General features: G+C 38.5%; 1 protein-coding gene across 2 annotated transcripts in view; it reads right to left on the bottom strand.

The window, feature by feature from the left end:
• The window catches only part of Sas-4 (spindle assembly abnormal 4), a 61371-nt gene that overhangs the window by 38812 nt on the left and 9684 nt on the right, over nt 1-12875 (bottom strand). Inside the window, exon 2 of one of the 2 annotated variants that reach the window (XM_083140428.1) lies at nt 7413-7609. In XM_083140428.1, coding sequence (XP_082996554.1) covers nt 7413-7584 — 172 coding nt within the window. In that variant the 5' untranslated portion in view covers nt 7585-7609. Of the gene's footprint in view, nt 1-7412; nt 7613-12875 lie in introns of both variants that reach the window. The other variant, XM_083140427.1, reaches the window with a different exon arrangement.

Genomic DNA, 12875 nt, shown 5'->3' on the forward strand with positions numbered 1-12875 from the left:
TCATTATTATGGAGGGCTTCAATCGTCACAAGAAACATAAATGGGAATATTCTGATTTGAAATTAGTGCGACAACCTGCACCTCATTGCGAAGACATTCCTACCAGTGTTTGCCACATTTCCTGACCTCCCATTGTCAGATGTTGAAGAAGGGCAGGGCTTGGCATGCAACACAGATGGCCATGGTACTAGTGGGAGTGAATATGAAGGAAGCATTTCAACATTTGAACAGTTCGCCCAAGAAGAACTGAATGATCTCAAATGAGACCTTAGTCTGTCAAAGCAATCGCCAGAATTTTTAGCATCCAGGTTAAAAGATAAAATCTGTCTAAAACAATAACATTCTGTTGCACAAGAGAGGTGCCCCAGCACTATGGCCTCCTAATGCTAAGCCTTGTCTACTAAGAGCAAACCCATTGTCCTTTTCCCCCCAATTTTTGACACTCAATTGGCACTTGTGTGGCAGACTGTTGCTGGTGTCTTCAACATGATTGTTCTGGTACCCTACACACAAGAAAATCTCTGAAACAACGTTTTTGTCATCATTAAGCATGTATGAGTGATGAGATTTCATGCCTTTTTTTTTGTGTTCTTAAAGGGACAGCCATTTCTCAAAAGCTAGAGCCAATCTAGAAAAACTAATGTCATATTTGAAATCACAATGGTAAAGCTACCCTAAAATAGCTCAAATTTCATTGGCAATAAAGAGTGTGTTTACAAGTGAATCAATGTACTTTCCCATGTTTTCTCCATTTGCATCCACATGGTGAAGCAATCACCCCTGGAAATAGCAGTTCCAAAATCTCCCAACAGATGTCATATCAGATAGCTTGAATCCCAAATAGATTGGAACATACAGGATATACAAGACTTGGGTCAATATCACATGTAATTTGGAAACATAGTGCACAAAAACTATTTCTATTACATTTTAAAAATACACAAACATTTTTCCATTACTATAATCAATATTTAATACTGCACAGGAACAATTTCATGTGATTAAACATTTTATATGTAAAGTACACTATTAATAACATTAATCAGTACAGTGTTTCAATATTGAAAAGTATTAAAATTGTTCTACCTTTACAACAATAACTACAATTTATAGTGTCAAGCTATAGTACAGTTCATTGTGTAATTTTTTAATGTGCAGCACATGCTTACAATAATACAGTGTCCGAAAAGTTATGCAACCCGGTGTTTACGACAGTATAACGGAAAAACTAATTATGCTGACCAAGGCAGTAATTTATTTTATTAAAAACATAAACAACGTAACGTTTCAACCTTCTAGCAAGCCCTTCAGACTCTGTATCAAGTACAAAAGTAACAAGAAACAAAAACAGGGCATTATATATACACAAACATTACTCCCTCCAGACTATTAGAAAGTTGTTCTGGAACTTTCTAGCAGGTGGCTTTCCCTTGTCAACTGTACTTTCACCTAAAAGGCTAAACATATTTACTTCCATATAGAATAATGTTGGGCTTTATATCTCACGCTCTTTTTACTTCATTTTTCTTCCTTCTCCTCTCCTCTTTCTCTCTTGTCCTTTCCACTCTTTCTAACACCTTCTTCCATTCTTTGTTTAACTTCAGTCTCCCATTCCAGTTCATTGTGTCTTCATCACCTTTCTTCTCTATTTCCTTGGACTCCTTCCATTTTCTCACTAGCATTCTCTTCTCCCTTCCTATCTGCTTAGCCTCATCCTACTCTATGTCATGTCCTGTTTCTCTCGTGTGTTTAAATATCGCATTTCTCTCTCTTTTAAGTCGTACATCATCCCTATGTTGTTTCAACCTGTCTTTCAGGCTCTTTTTCGTTTCTCCTATGTACACACTCTGACATTCTTTACATTTTACTTCGTAGATAATCCCTTCCTCTTCCTCTCCTCTGTTTTCCTTTTTCTTGTTTGCATTCTTCGCTATTCTTAAGATGCTTCTCCCTCCCTTCCTGTAAGTTTTAATTCCCGCTTTCCTAAGCACTTTGCATATCTTTTCTGTGGTCTTCCCCATACTCCTTATTCCAAACCTTCTTTCTTTTTCTTTCTCTTCCAATTCTCCCCTTCCCCTTTTCTTCCTTCTTCTGTTTATGTCCAGTCTATCCTGCTTCTCATAGCCATTCTTTTCCAGCTGTTTCCATAGGCTATTTATTTTGCCTTCTTTTTCACATTCTTTCGTACATAATTTCTTGATTCTGTTCTCCATATTCTTTATAAAATTTATTTTTGTCACCTCACTTACATCACTTCTTTTGTGGCAGAATACCCCTGCTGCACAATTCTTCTGATGCCAAGCGGTTTCAATTTCTTGTCCTCTCTTCCTTTTCATCAATATATCTAGGTAGCTTAACTTGTAGTCTTCTTCTATTTCAAGTTCCAATAATATCACTCTTTCTTCTTCTTGTATTTCTTTGGCAAAAATGTCGAGCTGCCTCTTCGTTCCCTTCCATATGCCAAAACAATTGTCCACATATCTGCAAAACAGAATTCTTTTTTCACCTCCTTTTTCTATCACTTTCTTTACCCATTCATTCATAACCAATTCAGCCAATGCTGGGCTAGAACCTTATTCAATCCTTCACTCATTAACATTATTTTATCTCCCATTATACTGTAACCGTTATTCCAAATGGTTTCCAGCGCCTTCAGTACCCTTTCACTATCCCATTCTCCTATAATTTCTTGGCCCATTCTCTTTTTAATAATGTCCAAAATGCGTCCCCTCTTGATGCTCGGGAATATACTTTTCACGTCTAAGCTAAACATTGTCGTCTTCATCTCATTTAACTGAAGTCCTTTTATGAGGTCTACTACTTGTTTACGGTTCTTAACTGCTCTGCTTTCTTGCTGTGTTACTACTTGCTAGAAGGTTGAAACGTTACATTTAGTTTATGTTTTTAATAAAATGAATTACTGCCTTGGTCAGCATATTTAGTTTTTCATAATCACAGAAACAAGGCTTAATGGTAGTATAACAGAATAGCGAAACGGAATGAGAAGAAATGCTTTCTTCCTAGAGAATGCCCTGTATATTGGGAAAATTTAGAGAGACAAACATATGTAAGAACATAAAAAGGTAAAGTGCTCCCCTGTGCATAGCACCATGCCATGAAGGCATATAGGGGGTGTGGGGGTAACGCCCCACACTTTCTTGATCCGGTCGTGAGTGGGGGTAATGTGATCAGCATCACGCCCCTGACCGCCTTTACCTCCCAGGGTTTCCCCCAGGTACCAATGTTATTCGATGCTGGGTGGGCGCCGGGGCCGCTTCCATCGTTAGAAAAGTTCCCTTATTTGAACCGACCGGGGATCGAACCCGGGGCCTTTAGCATGATAGTCAGACGCGTTACCGACTGAGCCACCGCAGCCACTTATGTAAGAACATGCATGTTTTAATAACAAATAAGCAAAGTGTTGCCAAAGGCGGATTTTTTTTTTTTTGCAAATCGTGTGTATTGATGCACAGAACTCACTGAGGTAAATTATTGCAACATTTCACATTACCAATGAACAATTTGGATGGCCATCTATTGAATTTGACAGAAAAAGAACTTTGACAAAGTTTCTAAAACATTGCACAAGGGAATAAATGGGCTGTTCCAAAAATCAATGTTTTCACAATATTACGAGGGACACTGACAACACTGTTGCTGTCACGTGTCACTAACAGACGTGTTTCACCTCAGGCTATCACACTAAGGCACTTTTAAAGACAAAGGAGAAAGTTGGTTATTCTCGAACATATGCAATAAATTACAAACACCTTGCAACCCTGAAATGTGGGTATCCCTACAAATTAAAGCAAATGTTCGAAGTGTCCACCATTTTCTTGAATACATAAGTTGGTTCTCTTGATCATGTTCTCAGATATCTTCCTGAGGGTTGCAGCACCGATATTATCAATTTCCAGTGTAATGTTTCATTTCAGCTCCTCCAATGTTCTGGGTCTCGTTTGGTATACTTTCCCGTTTACGTAACCTCACAGAAAAAAACAAAACTGCAAATGTTAAATCGGACGAGCGACTGGTGATGTTCTTCCAGTCTTGAAGTGCACGTGCCACTCAAAACACCTCGCACGACTCATTGCAGCATTGCCGAATCATGTCAAGCGTCTCTGTTACGGATTTGCCTAGTTTCACACAGAATTTCATGTTCGCTCGTTGTTCTAACTTGCTGTCCATGATGAAATCGCAGACTTGGTAACGCACATGGTCAGAAGAGCACCAGTTGCACAGCTCATGATGTACACAGGACGATGTCTCTTGGCACACTGACTTATGAAGTGCCTGTGCGTGCAGCCTTGCACTGCCATCTGTTGGCGTGTTACAGAACTAGTCTCGAAACTTTTTGATACCACCTCGTATGTAGTATGAACATATTCACATAACTAGAGTAGTTCTGTATGTGTTTTTAATAGAACCTAATAGTATGATATGATTTTCAATGTTTGAATTTGTTATACGAACACGTACATGAAGCAAAAAAGAAAATACTGCTCTACCTTTTGAGAATCTAGTATCAAATCTCTTTACATTAAATTTTGTGCTCATTAAAATATATTTGTATTTTGGTTTTCCAATACATCATGTATAATTTGGTTAAATGGCTGCTAAACCTGGACACTGTGCAACTACTGATGTATTTTGGCTGCTTGTTGCAGTGGTTCTCAACCGTTGTGAGACCACAGCCCAGTTAATTTATTTCTTACAAGTCAATGCCCTGATCCAAACAATTTCACTAATAAATACATTTCTGATCTTGAAAGTTTATATGGAAATTAATATGCATCCTCAATTAATATTAATATTCAACTATGGCATAATCATAGTTCAATTATGTATAGACTTGCTGTCAAATATAAAATTAAAATATCAAATATACTGGCACTAAAACTGAAGCGGAAGTAAATTGGACTGAAAAAAAAATCTAGATCGGATCTACAGTTTGAAATGAGATCCAAGGCACTCTGCCTCCACTGAGGATTGAACCTCAGAGCCCTTCTTATTACAAGGCAACAGCATTACTTTTGTCTACTCCAGAGGCCCATTCATTATTATAAAAGAAACCTTCTATAAAAAATTCGGCCGTTTACAACAGTAGTACTTGCAATTTGTTCTCTGTGATTTACAGGCTAAATTAAATTTCAATCTCTGATGAAGTAGCTAACAATCTTGTAAAGTATAGAGAACATTCTGGCTGAAGCAACACATGTCAGTGGGGGTTGTCACATTGAAGTGACAAGTGATATGGACTCCTTCAGTCTGTAAGCAAGCATCCACCACACATGCACAAACAAGACGATGCGGGCCATTGAAGGAGCTTTCAGACTGAAGTCACAGATGACAAGCGACACAGTCTCCTTCAGTATAAAGCAAAACAATCGCTGTGCATGCAACAACAGACCAAAGCGGCATGATGCACAAGCAGTATAGTCCGAGCAACATGCAAGTGACATGTTTAGCTTGTTGTCGCAATTTGGCTCAAAAGGTTGAATGGATTACTGAGGGTCTGCTTCCAAGTGACACATGTCACTTCTTGCTTCGGTCTGAAAGTTCCCTGAGAAAACGTTACAGGCCAAGTGACAAGCGACACTTGCAGCTTATGTTGCTTCGGTTCAAAAGGTTGCATTTACTTCTAAGGGTTGGTTTCCAAGAGTCAAGTGTCGCTTCTGTCTCAAAGCTCCGCTAAACAGGATATATACACACACTCACGTAATACGTATACTACCTAGGTATACTTCTGCATACGTGTTGTGAACAGTAAAGCTTTATAATTGTCCCGAAACATCGAATATTTTGTTATTAACATTTGTTTCATATTTTAAGACATCAACATTTAAATTGAGATGCAAACATGTAAAAGCTTGTTTTAAGTCCATTTCATGGCCAGATGTGCTCATCAGGACTACACGTTTAGCTTTAACCCTAGCTTACCCATGCTGTACAAGAAACTTACATACCGGGGGGCCAATATCTGCCTCTTGGCTGCTACATCATGTAATATTTTTGAGCTAGTTGTAAAATATGTCATTACAAACCTGTAAACTCATAACAGTAACTTCAAGTGAAATAGGGTAGATGCAATTGGCAAAAAGCCAAAATTTCCATTCCCCCCCCCCAAAAAGCAGACTTTTTATTGAAAAAAACCCAGTCCATTCAAAAAAGCAGGCTTTTTCGCAACTCTATTCGAATCCCACTTTAAAATTAGCCGATTAGCCTTACTGTGCATAAAGTGGACTTAAAACATCAAATCATCATCATAGAGTGCTACATAGAGTAAACGTTGCAGATAAAATAAAATAAAAACCACTAAAAATAACTGTTAGATTATTTTGTATCTACAAAAAGTGGTTATGCGAACCTTTAAGAACATATTTATATCATTTCTAGTTTTCTCCTGTCCATTATTTAAAATTCTCCTACTTCTAGCACACCCTGTGGTACACACACTGCTTCAAAGCAGCATTTCATCAGGTGATTGGTAACACTGATACTTGATCGTTTTAAAAAATACTAAAGTAGCTGACCAAGGCAGTTTATTAAGAATTAAAAGCACACCTCTATCATGGTCTTCCTCAGATGAAGAACTAAACTAAAGTTCAGATTATCATCTGAGGAAGACCCTGATCGAGGGTAGGAAGTTACATATAAAGTGCCTTTAATTCAGCTACTTTAGTGTTTTTACTATGAAAACAAGGCTTAATTATAATACCATTGATCTTATTATGTAAACCACCAAATTTTTAGAACAAATTTAATTTTCTTTTAATGGAACTTTTCTAGAACTGCAGGAATAAATGTATAAGTAGAGGTACATATTTTTGGTAAATAAAAAAAGCAACATTTCGGTACAAAAACAGAGTCAATTTCAGGTTCAAAAGCAGTAAATAAAATAAAATTTCGCTGTTATAGCGGTGAAAAAGCTGTATATAAAATGAAATTTTGGTTTTAAAAATTTGAATATAATCCCAAATTTGATTAAAAAACCGTACTTACTACACAAAATGAATATATCCCTTCTAATGGCACATTTATGTTGTTACCAGAATATTAAGTTTATTCCTGTACAAAGGGGTCCATTTTGCTTCTCAAATATTTACAGCAGAATTAACCATTTTTCCGTGAATTGCATAACTCTCAGGATAATTCTGACTTTAGAAAGTGTCGCTTCGGCAAATAAACTCTAAATTTCGTGTTTAAGGTTCTATTTCGTGACAAAGCAGGGTGGGAAAATGCATCTCACACCTTTCAGAAACATGAAAAATTAACATTACAATGTGTTATTTCACATTTTGTGTTTTTGTCAAAAACGAAATATGCATGCCTCTTTGTATAAGGTATGACAGATACAGGATGCTTTTCCACTGTTGAAATGTTTTGAATCATGATAGAAATAATGACCTTACCAATAGTTCCCAAACCAAAAACTTCATAGATTCTTCTCTGCTCCTTCGACAGGACTTCTCTCTGATCTCGCTGCTGCTGCAGGAGCCTTTCCTGCTGCTTACGTTGCCAGTCCTGGAGCTCCTGAAGTTTCTGCAAAATCTTGTTAGCGGCTGGATCAAGGTCGTCCATCATTCTATACCTCACACCATATTGACATCTGCTTTAAATAAAGTTATGCATTCAGAGCCTAAATAATACTTTTTAACACTTTAAAAATTATTTAACAAGGACACAAATTTACATCCTCCACTTGTAATTATTATTTTCATTAGTATTTTGCACTTTTACTAGGAATGATTGTTACAATTGGTAATAGCATTAAAGAAAGAGGTGGCAAGCTATTCAGTGCTTGGCGATAAAGAGGAACAAGTATTGGTATTAGTGTTTGATCTGTATTAATAACAATAACTGTTTGTAATAAAGTACAAATACATTCATTTTAATATATCTACTGTAACTCATAATGATTGTTAGGAAGTGTATTGTATGAATTTCAGTTAAAGTTGAATAAAGTTCAGCCATTATAGGGTTAGGGCAGAAAGGGTGAAGCAAGTTGTAGCACGATCTGGCAACCACCTGGAAAGATGGCCTTTCGTTTGGGGTTCACCAGCGATAAAAGGAAATGCTTTTGTGACAATGGTGGTGGGCAATCAAATGATCTAACCAGAGGTGCATGTTGGTTTCCATCTCCAAATTTGGAGACAGGCGGATGGACACCATGGTGAATTTAGTTTGCACAGCTATCTTCATTAACAATGGAAAGATTTTGATTATAATTGGAACTTTTTTATGTCCGAAATGGAAGCACATTTTTGCATTAGAAATCAGTGACGTGCGGTGATGTTAACACTTAGGGTAGCAATCAGTGGCGTTCCCAAGGGAGGTTGGTGTAGGTCATAATTCCCCCTACCCCCACTTTAGGGCCCAGTATTCCAAAAAATAGAGCCGGCCCCCATGGCAGAGTGGTTAGCACATCACGCTATAATGCCAGGGGTCCCAGGTTCAAATCCTGGCCTGGGCATGGATGTTTGTGAGTGTCTATTGATCAATTTCATCATGTCATCACTCATCCCCATCTTCGCAAATTAGCCAAACGTGGCACAAAAAGCGAAGTAAAATAAATCAAATCAATCAATCCTAAAAATACAACGTCAAAGAAAGGAAAAGATTGCAAAATGAGGAAGGACTACTGAGAAGGAGTACACGTTAATCCCCCCCCCCCCCTTCGAAAATCCAAAACATGTTGATTTGACTACTAAGCCAGAGATCCTGGGTTCAAACCCCGATCTGGGCATGGGTGTTATTTGTCTTTGTCCCTTCATCAATTTTATCGTATCATCTTCACAATTAGTCAAAAGTGGAGGAAAAGCGAAGTAAAACTAAACAAAACAAACAATCAATCAATGATTTGATTTATGCTACTGGCACATTTGGTTAATCGCGAAGATGATACATTACAATTAATGAAGAGACAAACACAAATAACAGACATGCCGAGGTCTGGATTTGAACCCGGAACTCCTGGTGTCGTAGCATGCAGTGATAACCACTCTCCCGCGGTTGGTTGATTTGGTGTTTGCTAATCGGGACTGGACCTACAGTATAAAGTGGGATCCAAACCACTATGTGCCTCCACCGGTACCGGTACTTGCACTCCCCCACGGAGGTCGGCCGACAACAAAGATGAGTGGAAAGCTCTAACTATTCGGATACATGGTATCTGTAAAGCAAACTGCGTATTTACTCAGTGGTACGTAAATTTCAATTGGATTTTTGAAACACCACATTTGTATATGATTAACGTTTTTCCAAAAAAATTGCATTGCTTGATTTCCCTAATTTCTCCATCTCAAGATCTCGTTACTGAAGGATCCAGGCTCGAGCCCTGGCCTGTGCATGAGTGTTCCTTTGTAACCACTCTTCATCCATTTAATTTAATCAACGTTCATACGTCATGGCAGCAGTTATGTACAGTGATGGAAAAGCAATGCTAAAGAAAGGATAAAAAAATACAAATAATTTCCTCCCAGTGCATCTGCAGGGCACTGTGAAATCAGGGGTGAAGAGTTCTCTGATTATGATTGTTCCTCAAGACGTCCATAAGCTCATTAACTACTTATCGCGATTAAATCTATACAGCTAGAAAAAGTGATGGAAGGTGGCAAAAATTAAATTTATTAGAGGGGATAAACAGGGAACAAAGCACACTTTTTTTGTAGTTTCTTTAACCATATTCATTTGGCTTCTGGAGTTCTGGGATACATATTTCATTCCAAATTATTTCATCATTCACTGCAGACTACAACACATAGGAACAAGAATGCATAACCATAACATTTTTGTCTGCACATAATACAAGCACATTCCCATTCATATACAAATAAAACTACATCCCATATTATACTACATACATATTGTACAACGTGTAAAAAGTTGTCGCGTAAATACAGAGAACATAAGTACTGCAGAAATTTTCCCCCCCAGTTCTTTAGAGAATTTACAAGGGAATCGAAGGGACACCAATCCCCTATCTGTCCTATAGGAGATAGACTGGAGGACCTGAAAGCAAGGACTTTCAACCATTGGAGCAGGGGGGGGGGGAAAGGGAGGTAAAGGCAGAAAACTTCCTTTTCCCTTCAGGCTGATGTCTATACCTGGAACTGGTCAGGTGGAGGGAAAGCCAGCTAGGGTATCCAGCCTTACCCGCTGATCACATCGAGGGACGAGAAGCGCAAAAAATGTTGTATATGAACTGTGGCATCAAGACAATAAATTTGTGATTTGAAAATAATTAGAGACGTGAGATTGATTGATCTATCTCTGCTAGACTAGCTACTCCTCAGAGCATGCCACTGTTAGAAATGATTGGAACAATTGCTCCATGTCCATTCCATTCTGTACGATTACGAAATAACTTTAAGGAAAGCAAGTTCTACAAATTTTGGTTTCTTCCAACAATATCGTATTTACAAACTTAACCTTTAGACTCCCGAGCTGGTTTTCGAAAGTAACCCCTCTCTGGCAGAGGCCTTTGCGTGCGATTTTTAAATTTTTACACTTATTTCAGAAAAAAACATTATATCTCTGAGACTATTTGAGCAATCTACTTCGGGTAACTTTTGTTTATAAGCAAAAACATTGTAGCAAACGGCCGTACACAATTCAGAATGCCCAAGTGATCCTCCATCAGAGATATAGGGACTAAATTTTTTTAAAAAAATGAAAATCGAGCATTTTCAAGGAGGTTTAACTAAAAAAGGAAACTTCACTACAGCTTTCTATCATTTTTCATTGGTTCATACACCCAATACTGAAATCTGTGATATTTTTACTATGAAAAATAAGTATGTATTGGTTATGCTGTGTAACAATTTTCATTGTGATAAAACCTGGGATTCCCTATCAAAAAATTACCCAATGTAAATTTCTTTTTCCTCGCAACAAATTATTTCTTTAAATATTGTTCTACTTTATGAACAGGTAAGAGTGGTAACACTGTTATTTTCAGTTAGGACTGTCCATCTCCTCTCCATCACAATACTCCACGTACTTTCCGAGATATAACACGTTTTGTGTCACATGGTGTGTTCGTTCGTCCACCCAATTTCTGATAATCTTCAAATTTCCAAAAATTTGTAACATTCGACATATTTGTTGAACAAGTCTAATATTACATACTTGTCACATTGGACCAAGTATCTACCAGTAAAAAAGAATGGATGCAAATCTGTGACTAAGAAGCAACTTTTCGTCTTTCAATTAGGTGATTTCACGTGGAATGACCCTACATCAGACAGATTCTTTGTGATCACGGACTGCATATTTTCTGGAGAACAGTTTTTCCCTTTCATATTGCAACGTCCTGCTCGAGAAAGGGTGCCTACTACACCTACACGAGCACGTCAGCTGGATGCAAGTCTACTAACTTGGCCACGACCAATCAGTAGCACCATACGCTCTGCAAAGTTTTACCCATTATGCTAACCTTTTCTCCAGCGATGGCATGAGACTCTATTTCACTCAGGGTTCGGGAATAAGTACACAGCCCAACGTTAGTGAAAGTTTAATGAACATAGCTGGATACACTTATGCAACTATAAACGTTGTAAGTTTAGCACACACCCGTGTAGGATATTACACTCACTTGGCCAATATATTGCCACACAATGGGGGGAGAATGGCTTCTGCAAACTGCCGTAAACTGGGAACAGATACACTGCTGCTGCTGTCCTCTGGGGTCGTATCCTTAGCTCCAACAAACGTCAGGAAGTGCAGTCCCTTGCTAGCGCCGACTTCTATAGCTGCAGGCTTTTACAGGGAACTGTTGGCTTTCGGGGAACAAAGGGGCATCTATTAGGGTCACCCTCACGATAACCGAAGTATTTCACTGACCTGTAATTTACCTTCTGGGCGGTTGCCTAGAAACCCCACACCACACTACCCTGGTGGGGTGCCGCAGGTTGATGGGGGGAGGAAACCTCTCGCAACAAGCGGAGCGGGTACTCTCACTCTAAAGTGGAGTTTTTCTCTCTCGCCAATAAGCGGAGTGGGTATCTCTCACTCGAAAGTGGAGTGGGTTCTCTTGCTAAAGGCAGAGTTCAACCTCTCTCGCTGGAAGGCGGAGTGCGGCTTGCCTGCTCGCAAGAGCGAGCTCCTTACTTCCGCAGTGGAGAGAGACTCGTTATTGGCGTGAGCCGACCTAAACTCCAACTTAGAAGAGAGAGCTGCCCGCGCTTGTTGAGAGAGGTCCTCCTCTTCAACTAGCGGCCTCTAGCGCCGTTCACGAGGAGCGAACTACGTTGGAACCATGCTAGAGCAGGCAAGGCCATCTCGGTATCGTGAGGGACAATTGAACTACGTGCACAAGGCACAAACAATGAATACATATAATATTAAACGTGTGCTAAACGTTAATATACAATTATCAGATAAATAATACATATTCTTTGCGACCACGCAGGGACTGATTAACATTACAACTCAGCATAATATGCTAACACATAGCACCTGACCTCATTATTACCATTTACAAAGAATGGTTAATATAAATAACATTGACAGAGTTAGTTATTAACATAGAATAATAACACTCAGAAACTAAATAATTGTGATGACCTCGCAGGATCATTACAAATGCCCCTCCCTTGGGGAAAAATTTTGAAGAAATTTAAAGTTCTTACTTCATATTAGAATTTCTGAAAAAATTTTAACATTCAAATTAACAGTTTGCTTCTGACATCTGTCACTTCTTCAAGTTTTTAAATCTCTTACACTCGGAATTCTTGGATGCTATAAGCTAAGAGTGCAGGAGAGAAGTCACACACTAATTAGTCTGACACGACTGTGACCTCTGGTTGCTTAGAAAGTCTCTAGTATTTTCGACCACTCTTTCTCTTCAAAAAGACCATTGATTTTCTGCATCT

Source organism: Lepisma saccharinum, chromosome 18, assembly GCF_977018435.1.
Source record: "Lepisma saccharinum chromosome 18, izLepSacc3.1, whole genome shotgun sequence".
Taxonomy (NCBI): domain Eukaryota; kingdom Metazoa; phylum Arthropoda; class Insecta; order Zygentoma; family Lepismatidae; genus Lepisma; species Lepisma saccharinum.